At 41.0% G+C, this 22,807-nt stretch overlaps 1 protein-coding gene across 1 annotated transcript in view; it reads right to left on the reverse strand.

Annotated features, from left to right (window-relative positions):
• Window positions 1-22,807, reverse strand: part of LOC107293976 (scavenger receptor class A member 5) — a 63,113-nt gene that overhangs the window by 20,644 nt on the left and 19,662 nt on the right. Inside the window, exon 3 of the mRNA XM_015823169.1 lies at window positions 19,203-19,331. Coding sequence (XP_015678655.1) covers window positions 19,203-19,331 — 129 coding nt within the window. The remainder of the gene's footprint in view (window positions 1-19,202; window positions 19,332-22,807) is intronic.

Below are 22,807 nucleotides of genomic sequence, written 5' to 3' on the forward strand. Positions count from 1 at the left end.
CTTGGTCAAAGAATGTAATAAGGTTTGTCTGGCATGATCTGTTTTTGACAAACCCATGTTGGCTTTTAGTAATGACTTTGTTTGCCTCTAGGTGTTCGCTGATTCGTTGTTTTATTATCTTTTCCAGAATCTTCCCAGGTATTGAGGTCAGGCTGATAGGTCTGTAATTTCCTGGGTCCATTTTTTTTCCTTTTTTGAAGGAATCTCAAGTAGCAAACCTGGAAGTGTGCTTGAAAATCCCCTGATATCAGAGAGAGCTGCATCCCAGATGAATCAACAACCCAGTTGGTTATAGTTTATGTTTATGTTTATGTTTATTTAGATTTGTATACCGCCCCATCTCCCTTACGGGGCTCAGGGCGGTGAACAGGCGATAATAAAAATCACAATAAATATCTATTCTAAAATCAAATTAAATAAATAAAGGCCTGCTCTAAAATACCCCATATAAAAACCTATACTAAAACCTAATTAAGACTATGCCAGGCCAGCCGCACGAAATAGATGGGTTTTCAGGGCTCGGCGAAAAAGGCACAGGTCCGCAGTTGTACGTAGGTCGGGGGGTAGGTCATTCCAGAGGGCAGGAGCTGCCACAGAGAAGGCTCTCCCCCTGGGGGTCGCCAGCCGGCATTGACTGGCCGACGGCACCCTAAGGAGGCCCTCTCTGTGGGAGCGGACTGGTCGAAGGGAGGTATTTGGTAGGAAGCGGTCTTCCAAATACCTAGGTCCATTGCCATGGAGCGCTTTAAAGATTGTTACTAACACCTTGAAGCGCACCTGGAAGGCCACAGGCAGCCAGTGCAGCTCATGCAGGAGAGGTGTTACATGGGAGTATCTAGAGGCCCCCAAAATCCCCCGCGCGGCCGCATTCTGAACTAGCTGGAGCCTCCAGGTGCACCTCAAGGGGAGCCCCATGTAGAGAGCGTTGCAATAGTCCAGGCGGGAAACAACGAGGGCTTGAGTGACCGTGCGTAGAGCGTCACGATCCAGAAAGGGGTGCAACTGGCGTATCAGGCGAGCCTGATGAAAAGCCCCCCTGGCCACGGCTATCATATGATCATCTAAAGACAGCCGAGTGTCCAGGAGGATGCCCAAGTTGCGGGCCCTCTCCGTGGGGGCTAATGACTCACCCCTGATAGCCAGGGATGGAGCCAACTGGCTATGTCGTGACGCCGGAAACCACAGCCACTCGGTCTTGGACGGGTTGAGTCGAAGCCTGTTCCTCCCCATCCAGACTCGCACGGCCTCCAGGCACCGGGACATCACTTCCGTGGCATCGTTGGTGTGGTCCGGGGTGGAGATGTACAGCTGGGTGTCATCTGCATACTGATGAAACTCCACCCCGAAACCACGGATGATCTCACCCAGTGGCTTCATATAAATGTTGAACAGGAGAGGCGAGAGGACTGACCCCTGTGGTACCCCACAATTGAGGCACCTCGAGGTCGACCTCTGCCCCCCTGCCAACACAAATTGCGACCGGTCCGAGAGGTGGGAGGAGAACCACCGTAAAACGGTGTCCCCCAACCCCACCCCCCCTAACCGGTGCAACAGGATACCATGGTCGATGGTATCAAAAGCCGCTGAGAGGTCTAGCAGGACCAGGATAGAGGAACAGCCTCTATCCCGAGCCCTCCAGAGATCATCAACCAACATGACCAATGCCATTTCCGTGCTGTTCACCCCAGATGAAGACCTGGTAGCTGGGTTTCATCAGAATGAATTTTGATTAGGGCTTGTCTATGTGGTTTAGAATCCTATACAAATCCAACCCAATGGTTAGTATATAGCAGTGGTGGCAAACCTAGGGCATGTGTGCCAGAGGCGGCACTCAGAGCCCTCTCTGTGGGCACGTGCACCGTCGCCCCAGCCCTGCTTCCCCCACGGCCCCCTCCTCACCAACAGCCCTCCTGGAGGAGAGTCGCCCCCAGGCACAGCCTGCACAGAGCAGCACAGCCAAGGACATGGCAGCCAGGCAACAGGGACAAGACTCCGCCCTTCCCCCGTCACGTGCAGATGGTGCTGCGGGGTGCGGGCAGAGGGCATGGCCGCCATGGCACTGCTGGGCCACCTGGGTGATCTGCTGCAGTGGGCCATGGAGATGGTGGATGGCCCTGCGGGCAGGTGGGCAGGGCGGGAGGCGGGGCAGGGGGCAGAGCAGAGGCAGAGCAGGCAGGGTGGGGGGATGGAGCAGGGGACGGGGATGGTTTTGGGGCACTCAGTGTCTAAAAGGTTCGCCATCACTGGTATATAGTATATAGAAAATAAATTGATTCAGTTACCATGTTATCTATGTTGTCTGAATGCAATCAATCAGTAAAGGACAGTTTTGTTTATATGCATGCATCAGCCACAAGACAAGGAGGCACCAAAGCTCATTATGCAGTATCCCAGTTCCAGGTATTCCAGGTATTCCTTGCTATTGCCATAAACACTGATAGATCTAGAGGTCTACAAAGATTGCATTCTCACAACATGCTCAGCTAAAACCAAACATTAAACTTAAGCCTAGGTAATGGGCTTAGTTTGTTGTGGGAACTAGGCCAGTGCAGAGCAGTTCTATATCTCCAAATGAAATCTCTATGCCTTTAAAATTATAAACATTATCCTTCTTCACAATTCGAATAAAAACATACAATTGCATTTATTTTGGATCTGAGCAGGGCAGTTAGCCATCATTCTGCAAACAAACAAATAAATCCTTTAGCAAGCCAAACCCCATTCGTATTCCAGCTGCACACTTTATAGAGTTGCTGTTTACACATCCATTCATCATATTTAATATCTTCTGTGTTGTTGCTTCTGCCCATATCCAGACATAATAGCTTTCTTTCTTTCTTTCTTTCTTTCTTTCTTTCTTTTTTTCTTTCTTCCTTGTGGCAAGCAAAGATAAAGGACAGGCAAGGCGAGGAAAGTTTGGAAGAACAACATCTCAACATCTTACATACAAGCATGTTTTTCGAAGCACTGCTCTATTTTGGCCTACAAACAGAGCCTCCCAACTGCCTCACACTTTCCACATTCTTTGGCCCAAAACTAGAGTCTTGGAATTACGGGTGGTTTAACTGAGAATCTTTATTGGAACAGGACTAGACAGAAGACAAAAAGAAAATAAACCTTCCTATTTTTTTCTTTTTCTTTTTAATTGGACGTGAAGCCTACTTCAAGGAAGAACATAAAAAAAAAACTCTGGCTATTGGGACCCTGATTTGGGGGGGGGGAAGGGGGTTCATTTTGAAGTTCCAACATTGGTATCCAGCATCAAGTAATCGAACAAGGGGCTAGAGAAGAAATGTAATTCTCCGTGTAGCTCAGTTTTCTATTGCAGACATTTTGGAACTGAGGCCTCTTTGCATCTGAGAAGATAAAGTCTTAACAGCAGCATCAGAAGAAGTTGCCTTTAAATAGAAAGCTATTAACAAGATATCTCTGAATATGATTCAGATATTTCAACCTGTCTAGGACCCTTAAGAATTGTTAGATTGTAACTCCCATTATTCCTAAACTGTCATAATGGGTTTACAATCTAGCCCATTTGCACAGGACTGGCTTGCTGAAAGATACTTTAAATTTGTGAAGGGATCTTTCCTCTTTTACAAGAAGTGCCAGCAGACCAATCAGTTGATGTAGAGCTGTAGATGGATTTCTTGGCAAGCTGAAGTAGCTGTTTATGTGGAACAGGTTTTGGTTCTTTATTATCCCAAGATTCATCTTTACAAATTCATTTCTGTGCCTAGTTTGGAAACATTTCAGTTTCAAGTTCTAACCATCCTAGATTTTATTTATTTTATTTATTACATTTATTTGCTGTTTATCTGTTCCACATACCTTAATACAATCATTTACATAGGTTAAAGAAATTCTTATTAATGCCTTCACAATATTATGTGACACCTATATTTTGGTTATGCCCATAAGTGTAAAAAAAAAACCTGGCAATCTATTACAATGACATGATGATGTTGAACATACAGGCATCCAATGGTTTCCAGGAAATTTTTTTTCATGGAAATGCTTTATTTTCTTTTAAAAATTTGTCAAGAAATGCTTTATTTTCTTTTAAAAGATTTGTCAAGGTGTATACAGTTTACACATTGTTTTAGAGTAACTGGTAAAAATAATTTGGAAATTGTGCTGCTCTTTTTAGTGCTTTGCTACTGAGTTTTAGTGATATAATTTCAAATATCAATGGAAATTCTCAGTCATCCAGATTATGGTTGTCCCAAAGGTGCTTTTTCAGAAGGTAGCTAGGCTTTGTTTTTGCTTGAAGATGTTTTGCTTCTCATCCAAGAAGCTTCATCAGTTCTGACTGAATGGTGGAGGATGGAAGGATTTATATTCCTTGCAGTTATCTGGTCATAAGCACTCTTTCTGAGAGTCATTGAGGCCACTTGGAGGTTTATCTGTGCCCTCAGGGTCACTGAAGAGTGAAAAGGGAGTGCAACCTTCTTGGAACTAAGTGCAAGCTAACAACCAGAGGCCTGCAAGGAATATAAATCCTTCCATCCTCTACCATTCAGTCAGAACTGAAGAAGTTTCTTGGATTAGAAGTGAAACATCTTCAAGGAAAAACAAAGTCCAGTTGCCTTTTTAAAAAGTACCTTTAGGACATAGTTTCAGATAGATTTAAATGGCTGAAAAAATGGATTGAAAGCCTGTATATGCATTGTGGATTGTTAATCTCTCCCTTACAGGTTCTGTTCTGCCTGATATGATTAACTATGATGTAGGGCAGCAGCTAAGACTAGCAGTGTTTGTCCATGTAGACATCAACTGTTGATGTAAAAAGTGTTCAAGTTTGGCTAAACCAGAAGAGACTATTGACAGCTTAGAAGAAAAGCATCCAACACTGACAGCCAATTCCTGGCAAGGGAGAAGTGAGATGAGGCAATTATCTTGAAATGGCTGAGTGAAATTATAAAGTTTTCCCCTCGACACTGTGGTTTGGAATGTTTTCTTGGATTAACATGTTTATTTCGGAATTCTTCCCTTGTCCCTTCTCCCCAAATTAGATGGAGGAACCAATTTCCCCTTTTTTATTTGTTTTTTTCCAACTGGAAATTATACTTGGCTACTAGATTGTTTTGAAAGGGTTCTGGATGCGGCTGGATGTACCATATGCCTGCATTGCCTTGTTAAAGCCCAACAATCATTAAATAGTCTTTAGAAGGCCACATGAGTGGTTTTGCAGTCCACACATAAGAACACACATGATTTCAGACAAGAATTCTGCAAATACAGAAAAAGAGCGAAGATATAGATTTAATTATGAATGAAAAGATTAAATACAAGGGCAATTCGGAAATAAACCTCCATTTTGTTATCAATGACAGACACTCACAGATACAGAACTTTTATTATACACATTAGAAAACTACAACATTACATTATTTTTCCACATAATCGCCATTCAAATTGAGACACTTATTATAATGTCTGACAAGATTTGAAATTCCTTAGTAGTAGTCGTTCGGCACCAAATCTGGGCTATGGGTATATGTGATCAAAAACATCCCAGCGGAACTACTTCAAAAGTTCTTGGGTGCATCAAGCAGTGTGTGGGCAAGCATTATCATAAACTAACACCACACCGGAAGTGGTGCCATAGAAAATCCCACCAAATGTGAAGATGCCAAAGGAGTACTGCTAGTGAAGTTCATGGAGCGTGGTTCGACCATCAATTCAGAAGTCTACTGTGAAACATTATGAAAACTCAGAAAACTCAGACGAGCCATCCATACAAGCATTGGGGCATGCTGACTTCTGGGTGTGGTATTGGTTCACAATAATGCTCGCCCACACACCGCTAGATGCGCCCAAGAACTTTTGAAGCAGCTCCGTTGGGATGTTTTTGATCACCCCCCCCATAGCTCAGATTTGGCGCTGAGCAACTACTACTAAGAAATTTCAAACCTTGTAAGATGTTATGACAAGTGCCTCAATTTGAATGGCAATTATGTCAAAAAGTAATGTAATGTTGTAGTTTTCTAATGTGTATAATAAAAGTTCTGTATCTGCAAGTGTCTGTCATTGATAACCAAATGGAGGTTTATTTCCAAATTGCCCTTATATGTGCCAGAAAGCAAGACATTGAATTATCTAGACTGTTACAGGTGTATATGAAACTAGCAATCAATAAATTGATGATAGTTGCATATTATACTCCTGTGAATATTAATAATAAAAGAACTAGAATTGAAACATTCTAAATTACTGCCATGTTGGGGGGGGAACTCTTAGGTGGTGTGAATGGTGGGTAGAAAAAAGAGAATAGAAGGAATAGACTCTCAGATTCAAGAATGAATGACAATGATGATGGTTTGATGAGTATTTGGTTAGGAAAGGGAATGTTCATTTCAAAAACATGATTAAAATATTGTTATATTTGTACATATGAGTGGGAAAGGAATTAGTAAAAAAAGCATGATTTATTTCATAGGTTATGATGAAAGATTGAGAAAATCAGTGAAGGATAAAAGGATTTGAAAGAGAAAATAGAAGCTGTTTGGAACAGAATAAAAAAAAGAATTATGCTATAGAGAATCAGAAATGCCTGGCATCACACTAATGGGAAGTATAAAAAAAGACTGGTGGAATGATGACGTGAAACACAGTGCAGAAGAGAAAAATCTTGCATGTAATTGTTTGTTGCAATATTGTAAAGAAACAATGGTTGCTTAGAATATAGTCAAAGAACAACTGAAATTGAAAGAGGCAGAAAAACACAGAATCATTTTAATGGAAATGAATAATTGTTTTTGGAGTGGTTAAAAAGGGCTAGACAAGGTCACCCAGCAGAGTGAATGGAATTACAAACAAAAGCATTGAAATTATTTTAGACAAAAAGTGAAGGAATGGTGGAAGGATAATTTTAAGAAGTTTATTTTTCCAGGAATGATAGTGATACTGTATGTCAGGGGTGTCAAACTGCCAGCCCGCGGTCTGGACGTGTCATCCGGAAGCCGCGCCCACCCCATTGCTGGCAATGGCAAAACCGTCCTGATACGTTGCACGAAGTCATGTGACGTCGCGAGTTTGACATGTCTGCTGTATGTTAAAGAAAGAACTGAAACAATGTGATAAATATTATTGTATAAGAATAAATGATTAAAAAGAAAACACGAATGCTGTAAGAAAGGTGAAAAGGAAGCAAGCATGGAGAAATGTTATAAGTATGCTTTATTTTTGGAATGACTTTGTGATTTGCTTAAGATGTGTGCAAAGGCTGTTCTACATAAAGAGAAAGGTAAAAAGAGAAAATGCAAAAACTGGAGGGCAGAAAGTCTGTTAAGAATGATAGACAGACAGGCAGGCAGGCAGGCAGGCAGGCAGGCAGACAGACAGACAGACAGACAGACAGACAGATAGATAGATAGATAGATAGATAGATAGATAGATAGATAGATAGATAGATAGATAGATAGATAGACTTTATTGTCATTTTTTACTGTGGGCACAATGGCACACATTAAAAATGAAATTTAGTTGCTTGCTCTCAAAGTATACACATACATAACACATGTTGTTGGAGAAGATGTTTGGCAGAATTCTGACTGAAAGAATATAAGAGCTGACAATGAACAAAATGGATGTAGTGGTTAAAACATCAGGCTACAATCAGGGAGACCATAAGTTCTAGTCCTGCCTTAGGCACAAAGCCAGCTGGGACCTTAGGCCAGTCCCTCTCTCTCAGCCCTAGGAAGTAGGCAATGGGAAACCACTTCCCAAAAACCTTGCCAAAAAAACTTGCAGGATTTGTGAACAACATTGATTCAAAACAAATTCCCCCCCCCCAAAACAGGTTTATCTTTGGTAAGGAGTGTGTAGTGTAGACCAGATCATTTATTTATTTAAAAGATTTGTATAGCCAACCATTTTAAACCAAACTCTGAATGGCTTATAACTAAGAATAAAAAACTCCAGTAAAACAAGACATTTTGCTGTTCATCAGACCACTAAAAGATGTATGGGTATGAAAATAAAGTTCACGATATACTTCTTGATCTGAGTATGATAAAATACAGGATACTTTGTATGAAGGCAGCAATGAAGGTGCATTGAATAATGTGATAAAAGTGGCATATTGCAGAAATACATATAAGAATAAATTAGATGATTAGCAAATGAACAACATTGATCAGTGTTAAGTCCGGAGAATAATGGCGCTTGAGACGAAGCATTTCTAACAAGTCTTTATTCTCTGCTTCCAATCTACGAACAACCCGAGCAGAGGCACGCAGGCCTCTATTTATACCTTCTGATCCCCGGGCAAGTTCAACCAATCACGAGGCGGTCTTTTCCTGCCTTGCGCATGTGCGCAAGGCCGGCGCCACTCAGTCTGGTCCCGGGCAGCTTCTGCAAATGCTCGGGACTCTTGCAACGTCCCGAGCCTGCTTTTGCAGGCTCAGGACACAACAATCAGGAAGTAGGACAAAGAGATGTAATATCTCTTAATAATTCAATATATTTATGGATAAATGTGTTTCTTTATACCCGTGTTTTTCAAATTTGGCAATTTGAAGATGTGTGGACTTCAACTCCCACAATTCCCTGCCAGCATTGGCTAGAAAGGTCCATATTTTTTCAGATTACCAGGTTTGGAGAAAAAAAAACCTGGATTATATTTTATTTTCTGTAGCAAGCCATTTGTTCAAAACTCTGAGCAACTGGCTGTAGAGATGAACCAACCCTTGCTTCTTTGATTGCTTTCTACTTCAGAGCTATCATTTCCTCTTTTTTGCTCCAACATCTTACAGCCAAGCACCTTTGCTCTCACTTTTTCCATATTGGTGAAAAATTAGATCACTGGAATTGTCAGCCTCCATTTTGGCTGTCTGTTTGGACTACACAATTCCAAGTCATACCTGGAGCTCTCTTTTTAAGAGCAAGGTATTTATTGTGTTAAGCATAAGCAGGAGATCTTTCTGATTCAGTCATCATCCAGATCATTAAAACACTTATCAATTAACAAATATAGTAGGTTCTTTTTAGGACTGAATCTAGGGATTTTTTTTAAACTGCTGATGAAAATCCCTCTGTCTTTTTAACTTACCCCTTGGAATTTACCGTAGAATATCCTCCTTCAGGCCCTGGTACTACTCCAGTTTTTCATACTCCTTCTTCCTGGTGTTTATATATATTACAATGCTGAGTGAACAATAGTAGTATGCAAGACTTTTAAGGGCATTAGAAAACAGCAGAGCTTGGTAGAAGTAACCCAGAATAAAGTGGTTCCTTTATTCTGTCTTTATTCTACCTAATAATAGGACCAACTTTCTATGCAATGTCAAGTTTAATCAACATTTTTGAGCTTAGCAGTTAGATGCAAATTTTGATAATTATGTCATTTTTTAAATTAAGACAGGGATGGAATTATTCCATATACCCTACCCACTTACCATTAGCAATGAAGAAAAATTACCCCGTTAGAAAAGATGTACCGTTAATTATCCAATACAAATAGAAAATAGAGAAGAAATTTCAGACTATCTGCTTTCCTATAACCAAACTTGGGAGAGATCACAGATTTTGCTTAGATACTGTTTCCTTTAAAATAAACCAAATTTAAAAAGTTAGCCAAATATGCAGATGAAAATTTATAAAGTGGCAAAGAACTTATTTAAAAAAAATAAATGAAATAACAGTGAATTGTTGTTAATGGCTTGATCTACCCTTGGGATCCAATTGGCTTGACATTTATTAGAGGCCCCTTGGCTTAACTAACTTGTGGGATCAGGATCTAAGCCAAACATGTTGCACAAATAGCTGTCCTCTGAATTTATATAACAATCAGCAGAAAGAAGTACATTTAGCTAAAAGAAGACAGACCAAACAATGGATTATGACATGGCTGGATATTTAATAATAATTATTTAAGCTGTTTATATATAACTATATTTGGAGTCGTATGTTATTTGGTAATTTCCTAAAAGTGTCCTAATACAGTAAAAAAAATTCCTTCCTTCCTTCCTTCCTTCCTTCCTTCCTTCCTTCCTTCCTTCCTTCCTTCCTTCCTTCCTTCCTTCCCTTAAATTTTCAGCATTGTTTAAATTTTATTCTCTGTCACTTAAGATAGTTATAACATGAACATACAGTAAATTAAAATAGCATTAATCCTAATAAAAATTAAATGAAATCCATTCTAATGTACAGTATTTGCAAAGCTATTTTTGAACATGCATATGTTGGCGTAGTTAATGAAAATAAATATGAAATGTTAATTTCATACCAATGATGTGTGAAACTATTCTATGGTCACAAATACAGAATAGTTCTTGAGAATAGCTGGACAGTATTCAACCCACCAGTTTTGGATTACAACTATAATATAGATTAGAATATCTATGTGCAAAGGTACGCAAAAGTGTGTGGTGACCCATGGTCTGTTGATCTCTTCTGAAGCATTTTGAATTTCAAACAAATTTCAGTGCTGATAAGACTCAGTATTTTTGTGTCTCAAAGGTTACTCAAATGTTGATGCTAATACTGCTTCAGGCTGCAGTCATTTTTACAGCTGCTTTTCTAAGAGCTATTTCAAACAATGGGTAGGCCCACCCCAGCTGCTGCAAAAATAATCTACTGGAAAGCACTATTATTCTTCAAATATTTTCTGTTATGATTGACAGTGGGTCCTCCTTCTCTAACTATTTTTGAAGTGCCTCTGTTTGTAGCTTTTATTTCTGTTTTTACAAGTTATTGCTTCTAAAACAAAGGATATATGCCCCATTTCTTGCAGCATTACAAATAGTGTTGAAGGATGGTCACCTAAATCATAAAACATTAGAAAATGGATTTAGATCTTATGAACATTGTGCAACATTATTAGGGGCTGATGCAAAGCTTTGTAATGCTATCTATTTTGTTTAGGACAGATATGAAAATGTTCTACAACAAACAGCTGAGACCATCAAAATAAGGTCTGCCTCCCAGTTCTGCAAACATGCATCTTTTTGGGGGGGAGGGGCAGGGACAAAAGGAATGGGTGCTAGGAAACAATTTCATTCTTTCTTCTCAATGTTGTGTTTCACACTGCATTTAATCAAGGATTATTTAAACACTGCTGTGCTTTGGAGGAAGCAGAATTGCATCCGATTTCTTTGTGGATAATTCAAAATATATTGAATGATTCCAATAGAAATATTCATAAAAGGAGCAGTGAGAGTCATGAAAGTACAGATTTTATTATGTTGGATTCTCCTGTAACAACATACAAAATTATTTAAGGACAGGGCAGTCCCTGTGCTGTCAAGGTTGTATCTTATTTTGATACAAAATGGATTTTCACATTCAAATCATGTCACACTTTTTTCTATAGCTATGGAGAGTTGGTTTCCATTATTATGCTTGCTTCTAAACAAATAGTGAAAATCACCTTGGCTTGGGGTGGTTAAGGCATTAAGCTACAAACCAGGAGACTGTGAGTTCTATTCCTGCCTTAGACACAAAACCAGCTGGGTGACTTTGAGCCAGTTACTTTCTCTCAGCCCTACGAAGGAGGGCAATGGCAATCCTTGACAAGAAAATGGCAAGGACTTCTTATCTAGGTAGCTTCCAAAAATTAGAGAGAAGAGGAAAAAAAATAGTGTCACTGGTACCAGCCTGGTACCTGGCCATGGCCCATTGGGAACTGGGCCGTGCAAGCGGCAGGTGAGCGAGCAAGCAGAAGCAGCACACACACAAAACCATCCCCTCTCTCCCACCACCATTGCTGCTGCCACCAGTCCACAGAGCAGGAAAGATTGGGGACCGCTGGTCTTAGGGAAGAGATTTAGGGAAAATGCTGCTGCTATCAAAGGAGTGATCTGCCTGACTCCACTCCAATTGGTTACTCTGTCCTCAATCCCAGTCACTATCCTCCATAGTCATTTGGGGTAGTTTTGCAAGTTTGTCAGTAGAATGATGAAAAGCTTGGTGGTTTTTTAATGTTCATTAATGGAATAATAAATGGAGAGTACACCTTTTTTACAAGTTCACCAATGGAAAAACAGAACAATGAACGGATGTTTAAAGTTTAAAGGTTGTTTTGTTACTTGTGTAAGGGTTTTTTTTTAAGTATAGATGTTTTGCTAAAAAATTCTTGTAATTTGTAAATACAATTTGGACAAAAAAAGATAGGTATTGATTGATTGATTGATTGATTGATTGATTGATTGATTGATTGATTGATTGATTGACTGCAGTAAAATTGATCAGAGTGCTGCCACTTTCCCCTTCTAGTCCAAGTGACAGGAAAAATGGTACAATTGTTTCCTTCTTTCCTCCTTTGTCCCAAAGGGGCAAAGAACAAAGAAATCCACAGCCAGAGCCTTTAGTAAACACACTGTGGTCAGAACTTCAGATACATAATCAGTCCAAAGAACATCCATATGCTCAGTTCCAGGAAGGCTTTTTGCTCAAGAATGCCCTGCATGGAGACTGTCCAGAGTTAATTCTTGGAAGTACCCTCCCAAAATGCCTCATTGAGCTGGAAGGAGGCTAATTAAAATCACAGAGAGAAGATGATGCTGCTATCTTGTGAAATTTGGCCTCAAGATAGGGAAGGGTTAGAGAGTACTCATAAATGAAAGAATTAAACTTGTCAAGACCATAGAACGAAGCTGGGTTTTTCCCCCCCAAGTTATATAGCTTAGTAACAACAGCTACTTCCTATTCTATGCTTTCTTGTCTGGAGATGGGGAAGAAATGAATTTAACCAACTAGGCCAAATGAATAAGAGCTGATGGCTATAATTTCCCTACACCTAGTAAGGAGACTCTGGATTAGTCCGTCCTTTCCCCAGCCTGTTGGTGGCCAAACTGGATAAGAACTCTGGAGGCACAGTCCCAGTATAGCTGGAGATTGGCCAAGGATAATTCAAATCTTTTATATTTGTAACTCACTTTTGATCAAGGAATCTTCTGTTTCTTAATACAGAGATTAGTTTTATTTCAGTGTACAATGTCAACAGCCTTCTTTGATTTCCTTTATTTGGGATCATGTATACTAGTCTGTAAGCTGTTTACTGGGGTAGGTGACTCCTTCTACTTTGGATAAAGGCTTCTTGAAACTTGAGCTATCTCATATGAGTTCTTTGTCCAGCTGGGATAATTTCCACAGCATGTACTGTATCTATTCTGAGGGTCAAACCACATGATTCTAATCAATCTCGGCTGACCTTATGAATCACTTTGGAACAGTCTTGAAATGCATATCATGTTTCTTGGATTTTGGTCATCTGGTTTTCCCCTTCAGAATGGCCGTAATACCACCAGGTCCTACATTTTTTTTGTCAGAGAGGCCAATTTACTAAATGGCTTTGAGAAACACATAAGCTAAATATCAAAGAACATTCCCATTTTCTAATGCAATTCTTCACTGAAATGCTATCTTTGAATACAGAGTCACTGTGGCTAGTTTCTGTTAATGGCCACATAGTCAACTTTTTTTTCAAAGCTGATGTTCTTAGATCTCCTCCCTCCAGCCTGTAAGGTTAGTGCGGTGGGAAAGATCTCTGCAACCTTGAAACTAGATATGCAGTGCTGAGATAAATGGACCAAACCATCTAGGCCAGCTTTTTGCAACTTCAGTTGTCTGAGATTGTATGTAACACCCATCAGTTCCAGCTGGTATGTCTATGAGGATTGAGAAGAATGCTAGTATAGTCTAGCTATTACTATAAAAGAGCTCTTCTTTCAATTCTACATATTTCAATAGCAAGTCTAAATAAACCCACTGCGATGACTTAGTTGGTGATTCATGCTCATGTTTCTCCTCTTAGGAAAATGGGGCCTTCTATTCTAGGCACATTGCAATTTCATCCTCCGCCCTGGAAGAAGTATTTTTAGGGAGGGAGGTGGGTGGGCGGATGTTTTCATATTTAATTTCATTTACCTTCCTCAAGGGAGAAATCATAGCAGGGTGGGAGAGAGGGAAAAGGCAAACACAAAAATAACAATTTGGCATCACAATAATCTCTCATAGGAGGGGGGAAGTTCCTGTCTTGATTCTGATTGCAATCAGATGTTGCAAAAAAGCCACCTTTGGCAGTAACAACAAGGTAGAGAATATTTTACCCTCATCTTCTCATTACTCCATTACGGAAAAAATGAAGCTGTTAATCTGAGTGGCAGATTAGGATGGGAAGTGAATTAACACCAAACCCCCATCCAGTGCCACTCTGACTGACAATCCTGAACAGCTGCTTCCCGGACCTTGAATGCACAGAGAACAGTTGCCAAATTAGCCAGCTGCTTCATATGCTTTGCTTGGAGAAAATCTTTAGGCAGATATACTACATGGTTTGTTGTTTTATTTCTTTCCCTACTACAACCTCCCAATTGGCAGTTTACATAACTGCCCAGCATTAAAACATCTATAGTATGATTAGAAAAAACAAGAAAATAAACAACTGCGGCCATCTCAATGGACTCTTTAGGGCCATGCTTACAACATAGGATTGCCAGCCCCCTACATCAGACATGTCAAACTCGCAACGTCACGTGATGTCACACAATGTATCGGGACGGTTTTGCCATTGCTGGCAATGGGGTAGGCGCGGCTTCCACGTGACGCGTCCAGCCCGTGGGCCGGCAGTTTGACACCCCTGCCCTACATGATTGCCAAGAAAGTGGTGGGACTCTCACTTTCGGAGAAGGAATATACGATAGAAGTAGAAGATAGCAAATCTTTCTCCCTCTTTAAACGTAAGTCCATCTAAGTCAGCAGGCCTTCCTAGGTCACTTTCTCCGTGTCAAAAGCAAGGGCAACTAGATGAATTTTTAAGAAGGCACATGTATTGAATTAGAGTCGGTCCTACTGTTAGGCAGAGTGTGGAACCTGCCTGAGATAGCAAATGGTAAAGAACAGGCAATAACTGGAAGGTATCAGAAAAAAGAACGGTGTATGCCTTAATCTGTCCTGCCATTTTCAGATTTTATAGAACAAAATTGCCAGGACTGAAATAAGGTTTGGTTGCCAGTCTGGCTGGAAGATGGTGCCAGCTTGTCTTTCAGCTCAGCACTGTTCCTCAAAAATACCAAGAGTTTTCATGGATAAGGCAAATCAATGCAATGATATTTCAAATGAAGTTTCACAATAGAGCAGGGGTGTCAAACTGCTAGCCTGCGGGCCAGCTGCATCATATGGAGGCCTCGCCCACCCCAGCTCGGCAATGCTAAAAAAGGCACGATACATCATGACACATCACATGACACGGTGAGTTTGACACCTGTGCAATAGAGAATAATAAGGAAAAATAAGCGGGTTGTATAATGTGGCAGAATGCAGGAAGGCAAGCGGTGGGTTTCCATAAGAGAAAGCAAACACCTGAGACCAATCCTTCAAATGAAAAGGGAGCCCAAGAAACCTGGCCACAATATGGCCATCCAATAATGCTTAGCTGGCCTGCAAAGATGGGAGAGAAAATAAGCAACTACCTTGGTCCCAGTCCTGCCTGAGCATTTCATTGCCAAACCATAGAGGAAATGACACCCAGGGATATTTATCACCTTCATTTCTGTTACATCGACTAAGAGTTGCTGGAGTCAAAACAGCCTGAATCAATCTGCCCTGCTTAGCATCCTCCAACCTGGTAGGGAATACTGTGAGCTGTAACCCCAGCACAGCAGGTGACAGGCTGGACCTGACTTGAATGAAAGTCAAGAACCTTGAAGCAAAAGCAGAGATGAAAGGAACAGTGTTGTGAACAGATGGTTTATCTGGGCCAGAAAATGGTGTCTTTAGCTAGTATGAAATAGGACTGAGATCCATTGCACTCTGTGGTGCACATCAATTCAGTTTTGTCCAAGAAACTTGATGGCATAGCATATTATATGGACCTAGTATTTTCATTTGTGAACCATGACATATGGCTTCACATGACTTATTCAGTAAACAAACCATGATTTAGCATGGAGGAATTTATTCATAGATGGTTGCTTCTCTATATCCTCATGATCTGTTGGCTGCTGTCTCTCTGATCCTGTTTATTAATTTTATTCACATAACTGGGCAGCTTCTGGGGTGGCAGAAGATCCGTGGCTAATATTGGCAGGAAGGAAAGAGCAGGACAGACACTGTTGGGGAAATCAGTAACCCAATATAGTGTGTTAAAATATCAAACTTTTCATTGTCAGATTTAATGTCAAGTGTCAGCTACTGTGCTGCAATCATCCATGAATCTTGCTAGTGCATTGGCTTCAGCACATGCCTATAGATGCCAATTCTTGATCTAAGGGTCTGCTTTGGCATACAGCTTGGCCAGCAACACTCTTTCCCTTCACACTGTGCTGATGACTGTTCTTGATATGGTAGGGTTGAGGCAAACTATTCTAAGATGAAAGAGGAAGCTTATATTAAATGCGCACAATATGTGCTCTGAATTCTGTTTGGGCTTTACTATGATGTACTTGTCAAAATGTTGACTATTAATGCTCCAATGCCACAGTGGCAACAACAGATGTCTCTATGTCCTTAACAGCATTTTGGAATAAGATTTCAGGAAAAGGGAAATAAACAAATGAAACTGCAAGTTGATTCTTCCAATGGGTCATCATGCAATATTTAGATTCCCAGAGGTTTTGGTGCTAGGGCCCATATTCTTAGCAGAAATATATAAATTTGACTTACATCTTCCCAGATATTCTATAAATGTGTTATAGTGGCAGCTTCCCAATCCACAAATCAAAGATGGAGTGTCAAATCTCCTGGGACTGGTTTGTGGTCATCCACAAATCTCACTCAGTTTATTGCCTGAGGATTGGAACTGAGACATCCTTGCCAGTCTAAATGATAATCACTGAGCTATTTCTTTACGTCTTTATCTATCTGTACCTCTACTCCAAATCCTCTTTGGCAGTGACAAGAAAAGAAAAAAAGAGAGCAGAAATGTTTCAATGTATGGAGACAAGGATGGTGATTAAGTGGACCTGATACTGTAGAAGCAGACTGTAATATTTGGAAACAACATACCTTATTTTCTGTCCTTACGTCTTTGATTCAGTGCCTATTTGATCCTAATTTTTTCCAGTTATTGTAACGGAAAGCTTTTAAGCCAGTGGTTCTTAAACTGGAGATAATAGAATAATGTGTAATTGTTTCTGAGGATCCACTTGATCTATCATTGCCAGTGCCACTACCAAAAATAGAATTTGGGGGAGATTGGAGATCTGAGATCAGGAAAAGGGATAATTGGGTCAAAGAGCTTAAGATCCACTATTGAAAAAGTTTGCAGGATGGTTTGATTTTGTTATTTGTCAGAATGTAGCTTTCTTTCAAGGAATCTTGTCGAGATTCCTCTTTTCGTAAGAAGCTAAGACCAGGTCATAAGGTGATTTGTTTCTTTTTGACCCAGAGCAATGCGTGAATATTGATCTTGTGATTTGGAAACTATGGTTTATGGTTTAGCCATGACTGAGCAAACCCTGGATTATACTGTGTCACATGATCCTAGGCTGCCCATTTTGCCTCAGTGACCTCTCCGAACTGCAAGCAGAGAAGGTCTTTCTCTTAATTTCTACTTCTGTAATTCTTTCAAATGGGGAAGGGAAATATATTTATTGATTGGACTTGAGCAAATATGGATTTCAAAATACAATTATGAAAACAAATATAATTATTATGTTAAGGGGGAAGGGAAGAAACCAAACAAAAGAGCCAATTATTGAGCATTTATGTAGGAGGCACATGAGCATGTTCCATATGAGCTATGTCCCCTCCCAATGGACAAGTTTATCTGTATATAGATTTTAAAGTCTCATGCCCTGCATAACCACATATTGTTTTATGTACTGCTTATGAGTTATTAGTATCAAACAATGATTCCTTTGACATATATAATAAATATAAAGACCAGATATATTCTTGGCTTCTAAAATAAAGCATGGCGACATAGAGAAAATATTAAACATGAGTACAGAATAGATGTGGAGAACTAGGCAGTGATTCTTGGGATGAGAACATGACTATTATTTTATAATGAAATTGTTCCTGTGAAAGATTGAAGGGCATGTTTTTCTCCTTAAAAAAACTCATCATATCAACCCAACATCATATCCCCAAAGAAGATCTAAAAATGCAGAGACATTATAACAGAATAATTCAACTGAACCCAAGCAAGACAGAATGGCTGTGGATGCATGGGACCTCAGGATCTGGTTGCTTATCATCATTAACTGTGGATGGGGTTGCACTACCCCAGACAGATCCAGTGCACAACATGGGAGTCCTCTTGGACTCACAACTCCTGCTCAAAGAGCAGCTGGCAATCTTGGCTAGGAGAGCCTTTGCGCAACCTCAGGTGCCCCAGTTGCCCCCTTATCTGGACCTTGAGGCCCTGTGCATGGTCACTCATGCCCCAGTCATCTCTCAGCTGGATTACTGCAATGAGCCCTACATGGGACTACTCTTGAAGACTATTCAGAAGCTGTAGTGGTGCAGAATGCAGGAGTGTGCACAGTCCTGGGAGCGCCTAGGACTGCATATATAACACTGCTACTGCATGAGCTGCATTGTTTACAGGTTTGCTTTCAGATCCAATTCAAGCTGTTGGTTCTTACCTTTAAAATCCTACACGGCATGGGTCCAGAGTATCTGAGAAGCCATCTCTCCCCAATGGGACTAGCTCATCCCACTCATTCCAGTGGAAGAGGCCTGCTACGGATCCGGTCTGCTAAGAAACTCCAGCAGCCGGGTGCAAAGAGAAGAGCCTTTTCCACTGTGGTTCCATCCCTGTGGAACACTCTACGACCAGCGGTGATAACTGCTCCCATGCTTTTGGCTTCTGGAAGGGTATTAAAACTGGCCTGGAGCTCCAAAGGGGTTTCTCACCTCTGGAGGTAGCTGACAGGATAAGATCTCAACCCCCTCCTGTGATATCTTGGTTCTGGTTTCAGTGTCGCTTTAAAATTATAATCGGTGTAGTTTTAATATTTTAATATTTTAATTATATTTTTAATACTTGTAAATCACCCAGATTCATCTTATAGGGGAGAGGGGCAGCATAAAAAAATTAACAATAAATACCCAGTTTTTACACAATTTATTTGAATCAGCAACCATTTCTCCGATTTCCTATATGCTAAACCAAGTGCAACTTAAATGCCCTCTTATTAGCCAATACCAGTCTGTTTGCTAGATGGGAGTGAGAAGACAAGTGACTCCTACTCTGCAAAAAGTTTTGGAACTTTTTGTAGAGGCAGATGCTCCAATATAGGTCTGATTCTTACCTGCTAGGATAAAAAATCCCACAAAGATCAGGAACACCAACAAGTAGAGACCAACCACAGCATATCTGAGAGCAGTCAAGGATCCTAGATGGCCACAGGGTCCTGAAGCTTTCTTCTTGCTGCCTGGACCTGTAAGGCAAAAACAATGGTAATGGATGTGATAAGTTTTCTATTTTGTAATATTCATTGTGAATACAACTAGCATCCTGACAACTTCTTGGACCATAACCTCTTGGCAAGATGAGGACCACGCAACTGCATAATTCCAGTTTTTATATGATGTATGGAAAGTTTTGCTCATCCTGCAGTACATCCAGCTGAGTAGCCAACTCTCCAACAATAAAAGGTCCTTCCCGTTAGCTGCTACTGGTCCTTTTCATCAGAACTTGCCAAAAACTGAAGTTGTGTTTTCTACATACAGAGTAGATGTTCTGCCTGCAAGCCCTGATTCCCCTGTGGGACTGCCATGGATTCAGGAATGGTACAGACTCAGATGGGACACAGGACAATGCTAGTTTGACAACATGCTTATTACAAAGATGAAATGTACAAAACAAATGTTTTCTAAAAGAACTATGATTTCACATTAAGGGGGCGGAGACTCTTAACAGATCTTTTTGAGATGCTTCCCTTGACAGACAAATTCAATTTTGGCAAGGCAGGGTTCAATGTAACCAGATCCTCTGCCATATAAGATTATGTAGAGCAGTGTTTCTCAACCTTGGCTACTTTAAGATGTGTGGACTTCAACTCCCAGAATTCCAGCATGCTGGCTAAGGAATTCTGGGAGGTGAAGTCCAGACATCTTAAAGCCTGCTGGTTGGAGATTCTGGGAGTTGAATCCATGCACCTTAAAGCAATGCTGGCTGGAGAATTCTGGGAGATGACGTCCAATCCTCTTAAAGTTGCCAAGGTTGAGAAACACTAATATAGATCATTATTTGAATTGAGTCTAGAAGCCTATTGGTAACTTGTGCATGAGTTCAAGAGAGGTGTTAGCCTGCAGTGGTGGAACTGAGCCATTGTGGGATCCATCTCACCAGTTGTAATTTTTCCAAAGGCTGTTCCCTGTTGTGGACATTACAGTAACCCAGTCAAATCATGAGTAAAGCATGATTTACAAATGCCAGAGGATTCCAATACAGGTGACATCATAACTTTTGTTCCGGCCAAAGATGAGCAAAGACCATGTTGACCACACACTCTCCCTGTTGCTTAATCCCAGGAAGAGTAGTGCAGGAGCTTCTTCAAGGGAAGCATGACCCTGTCCAGAATAACTATCAGGACCAGCATATAGCAGTTCAATCTTGCGCTATTAAGATACCAGTGCAAGTTTTTCACAGTATCTTTGGCTTGCCCCAGATTGATAATGTATAACTGACTGCACCTCATCCCAAAACAACAGATGACCTCCAGCTTTTTATGGATGTTAAATAGCATGGGGGAAACCACTGAGCCCTAAAGTACCTCTCACTGGAATAGCCAAGGCCTCCTGTACTGTTCCTCTATAACTATAAGCTAAAACCACTTTGGTAGGAGAGGAAATATTGCAAAAGAGTGCAAATCCCAGCCCTAGAAGCTGAATTAACAAGATGCGTGGTTAATGGTACTGAAAGCTGCTGAGATGTTTGAGGCAGTGTACCTTCCTCCATCCGTGTCCCAATGAGCAACCAATGCTGTTGTCATCCCATAAACAGATCTGAATCCTGAATAGCAGGGTCCCAGATAATCTGTTTCCATTGGGACTCTGATTTCTAACAGATTATGTGAGAATACAGAATCCAATTTCTCACACATTCCCTATATAGCCAAGAAATTTTGGTTCATTGAGAACAAGACAGCACTTTTCCAAATTAATGGTCAAACCAGATACAATTGGCTTCTCAAAGCATATCAATTTACCAAGATTTCTGTAGCCTAGTTCTCTTTTCACTTTCAGTTAATCTGGTTAAGGAAGACACTGTGAGAATCTTGCTTTTTTGGTTGTAAGCAGTTGTCAAAGACTTGCCACTGGTTATCTAGAATTGGTTATGGCAGTTCTGAGGTGGGAGAGATGTTTCTTCTAGGTCAAATTGCTGTCATTAAAGTGGTTGAGGTAGGCTTTACAAAAATTTTCTTGGCCTGAGAGAATATAATTTATCAAACTCCAGAAGATTGCAAAGCCCCATGAAATCCAAATAGCATCCATATAAAATAGAATAGTCCCTGTGGGACACTGAAGGCATTCTTTTTCCTTGAAGTTATTTCCAAAGGGATCTGCCAATAGCCCTACATTAGACTCAGGGTTGACATGTACCCATCTCTCCTAGTTATCCAGTGAGTGAGTCATCAGTTCTTGGCACTGCATAAACTGATTCAACTTCAGAACCACACAAAATGTTGCCTCCCTACTAGTCTTGGTCACAAGTACAATGGGCAAACATAATTTACTCTGGGGTGGTCCAGTCATGCTTAGACTGAACCTTCTTTAAGGTATCCTTTAAGTTATCCAAATAGGATATCTGGGTAGGAAAATCTGGATAGAGATGTTCTAAACTGAAGCAGGGATATACATGCTCCACCAGGTTTATCTTCCTTTGTGCCAGTCTGTTTCCCTTGGCCCATTTGCTTACATATTCACAAAGTAGGTTTTTATTCTTCCTGTGCCCAAATCTATATTAGAATTGGCATATCTCATCTTAATGTGACCTTTGAAATTTGACTCTGGAGGAGGAAGAATACTTGCTCTCCCATCTCTCGATTTTTCCTATCAAATGATTTTTGTTGTGTTTCTATCAAACCCCTAACAACAGTACATAACCAGCCACAATGTGACATGTTACACTAGTCTTTTGAGCAAAAGCATGGGATTCACTTTAGGCATACTGTCCTCATAACTGATAAGGATTGCCAATGCCAAGCCTTTGTGAGTTTTACTGAGGCAGAGGCAGGCCAATAATCTTGATTCCCACACACTTAGCAAGACATTTTGCCGGCCCCAGCCCCTTCTTTTATCTTAGCATGGTTTCTCACCTTTGAGAGCTGTATGCAATGAAATTTCATTTTGATGTACGCCGATTGGTGTACATTCAAAGTGACAATAAAGTTGTTGTTGTTGTTGTTGTTGTTGTTGTTCTTGGCTGGCCCTGCCTTGCAGACTTTCTCCCACACATCTCTAGCCTTTTGCTAGACCAGTGGTTCTCAACCTTTTTAATGCCGCAACCCCCAACCGGTCGTAAGTCGAGGACTAAACCGGTCGTAAGTCGAGGACTACCCAACCAGTCGTAAGTCGAGGACTAAACCGGTCGTAAGTCGAGGACTACCCAACCGGTCGTAAGTCGAGGACTTTCCCTGCCCGGGAGCACCACGCATGCGTGGTTCTGCCCCCTGCGCCAGCCGAGGCGTAGCTGGCAAGCGGCAGAGATGAAGCAGGCCGACCACCAGCTGGCCCAGCCCAAGGGAGGTAAGGCACCCGCCGGAAAAGGGAAAAAAATGGCGGACAGCCTTGCTTGGCGACCCCCGTGAAATGGTCGATCGACCCCAAATGGGGTCACGACCCATAGGTTGAGAACCGCTGTGCTAGACCATCTCCATTCTGAGCTTCCTTTCCTTTCTTAGGTCATCCA

This window comes from Protobothrops mucrosquamatus, unplaced genomic scaffold, assembly GCF_001527695.2.
Source record: "Protobothrops mucrosquamatus isolate PMUCROS unplaced genomic scaffold, P.Mucros_1.0 scaffold1786, whole genome shotgun sequence".
NCBI lineage: Eukaryota > Metazoa > Chordata > Lepidosauria > Squamata > Viperidae > Protobothrops > Protobothrops mucrosquamatus.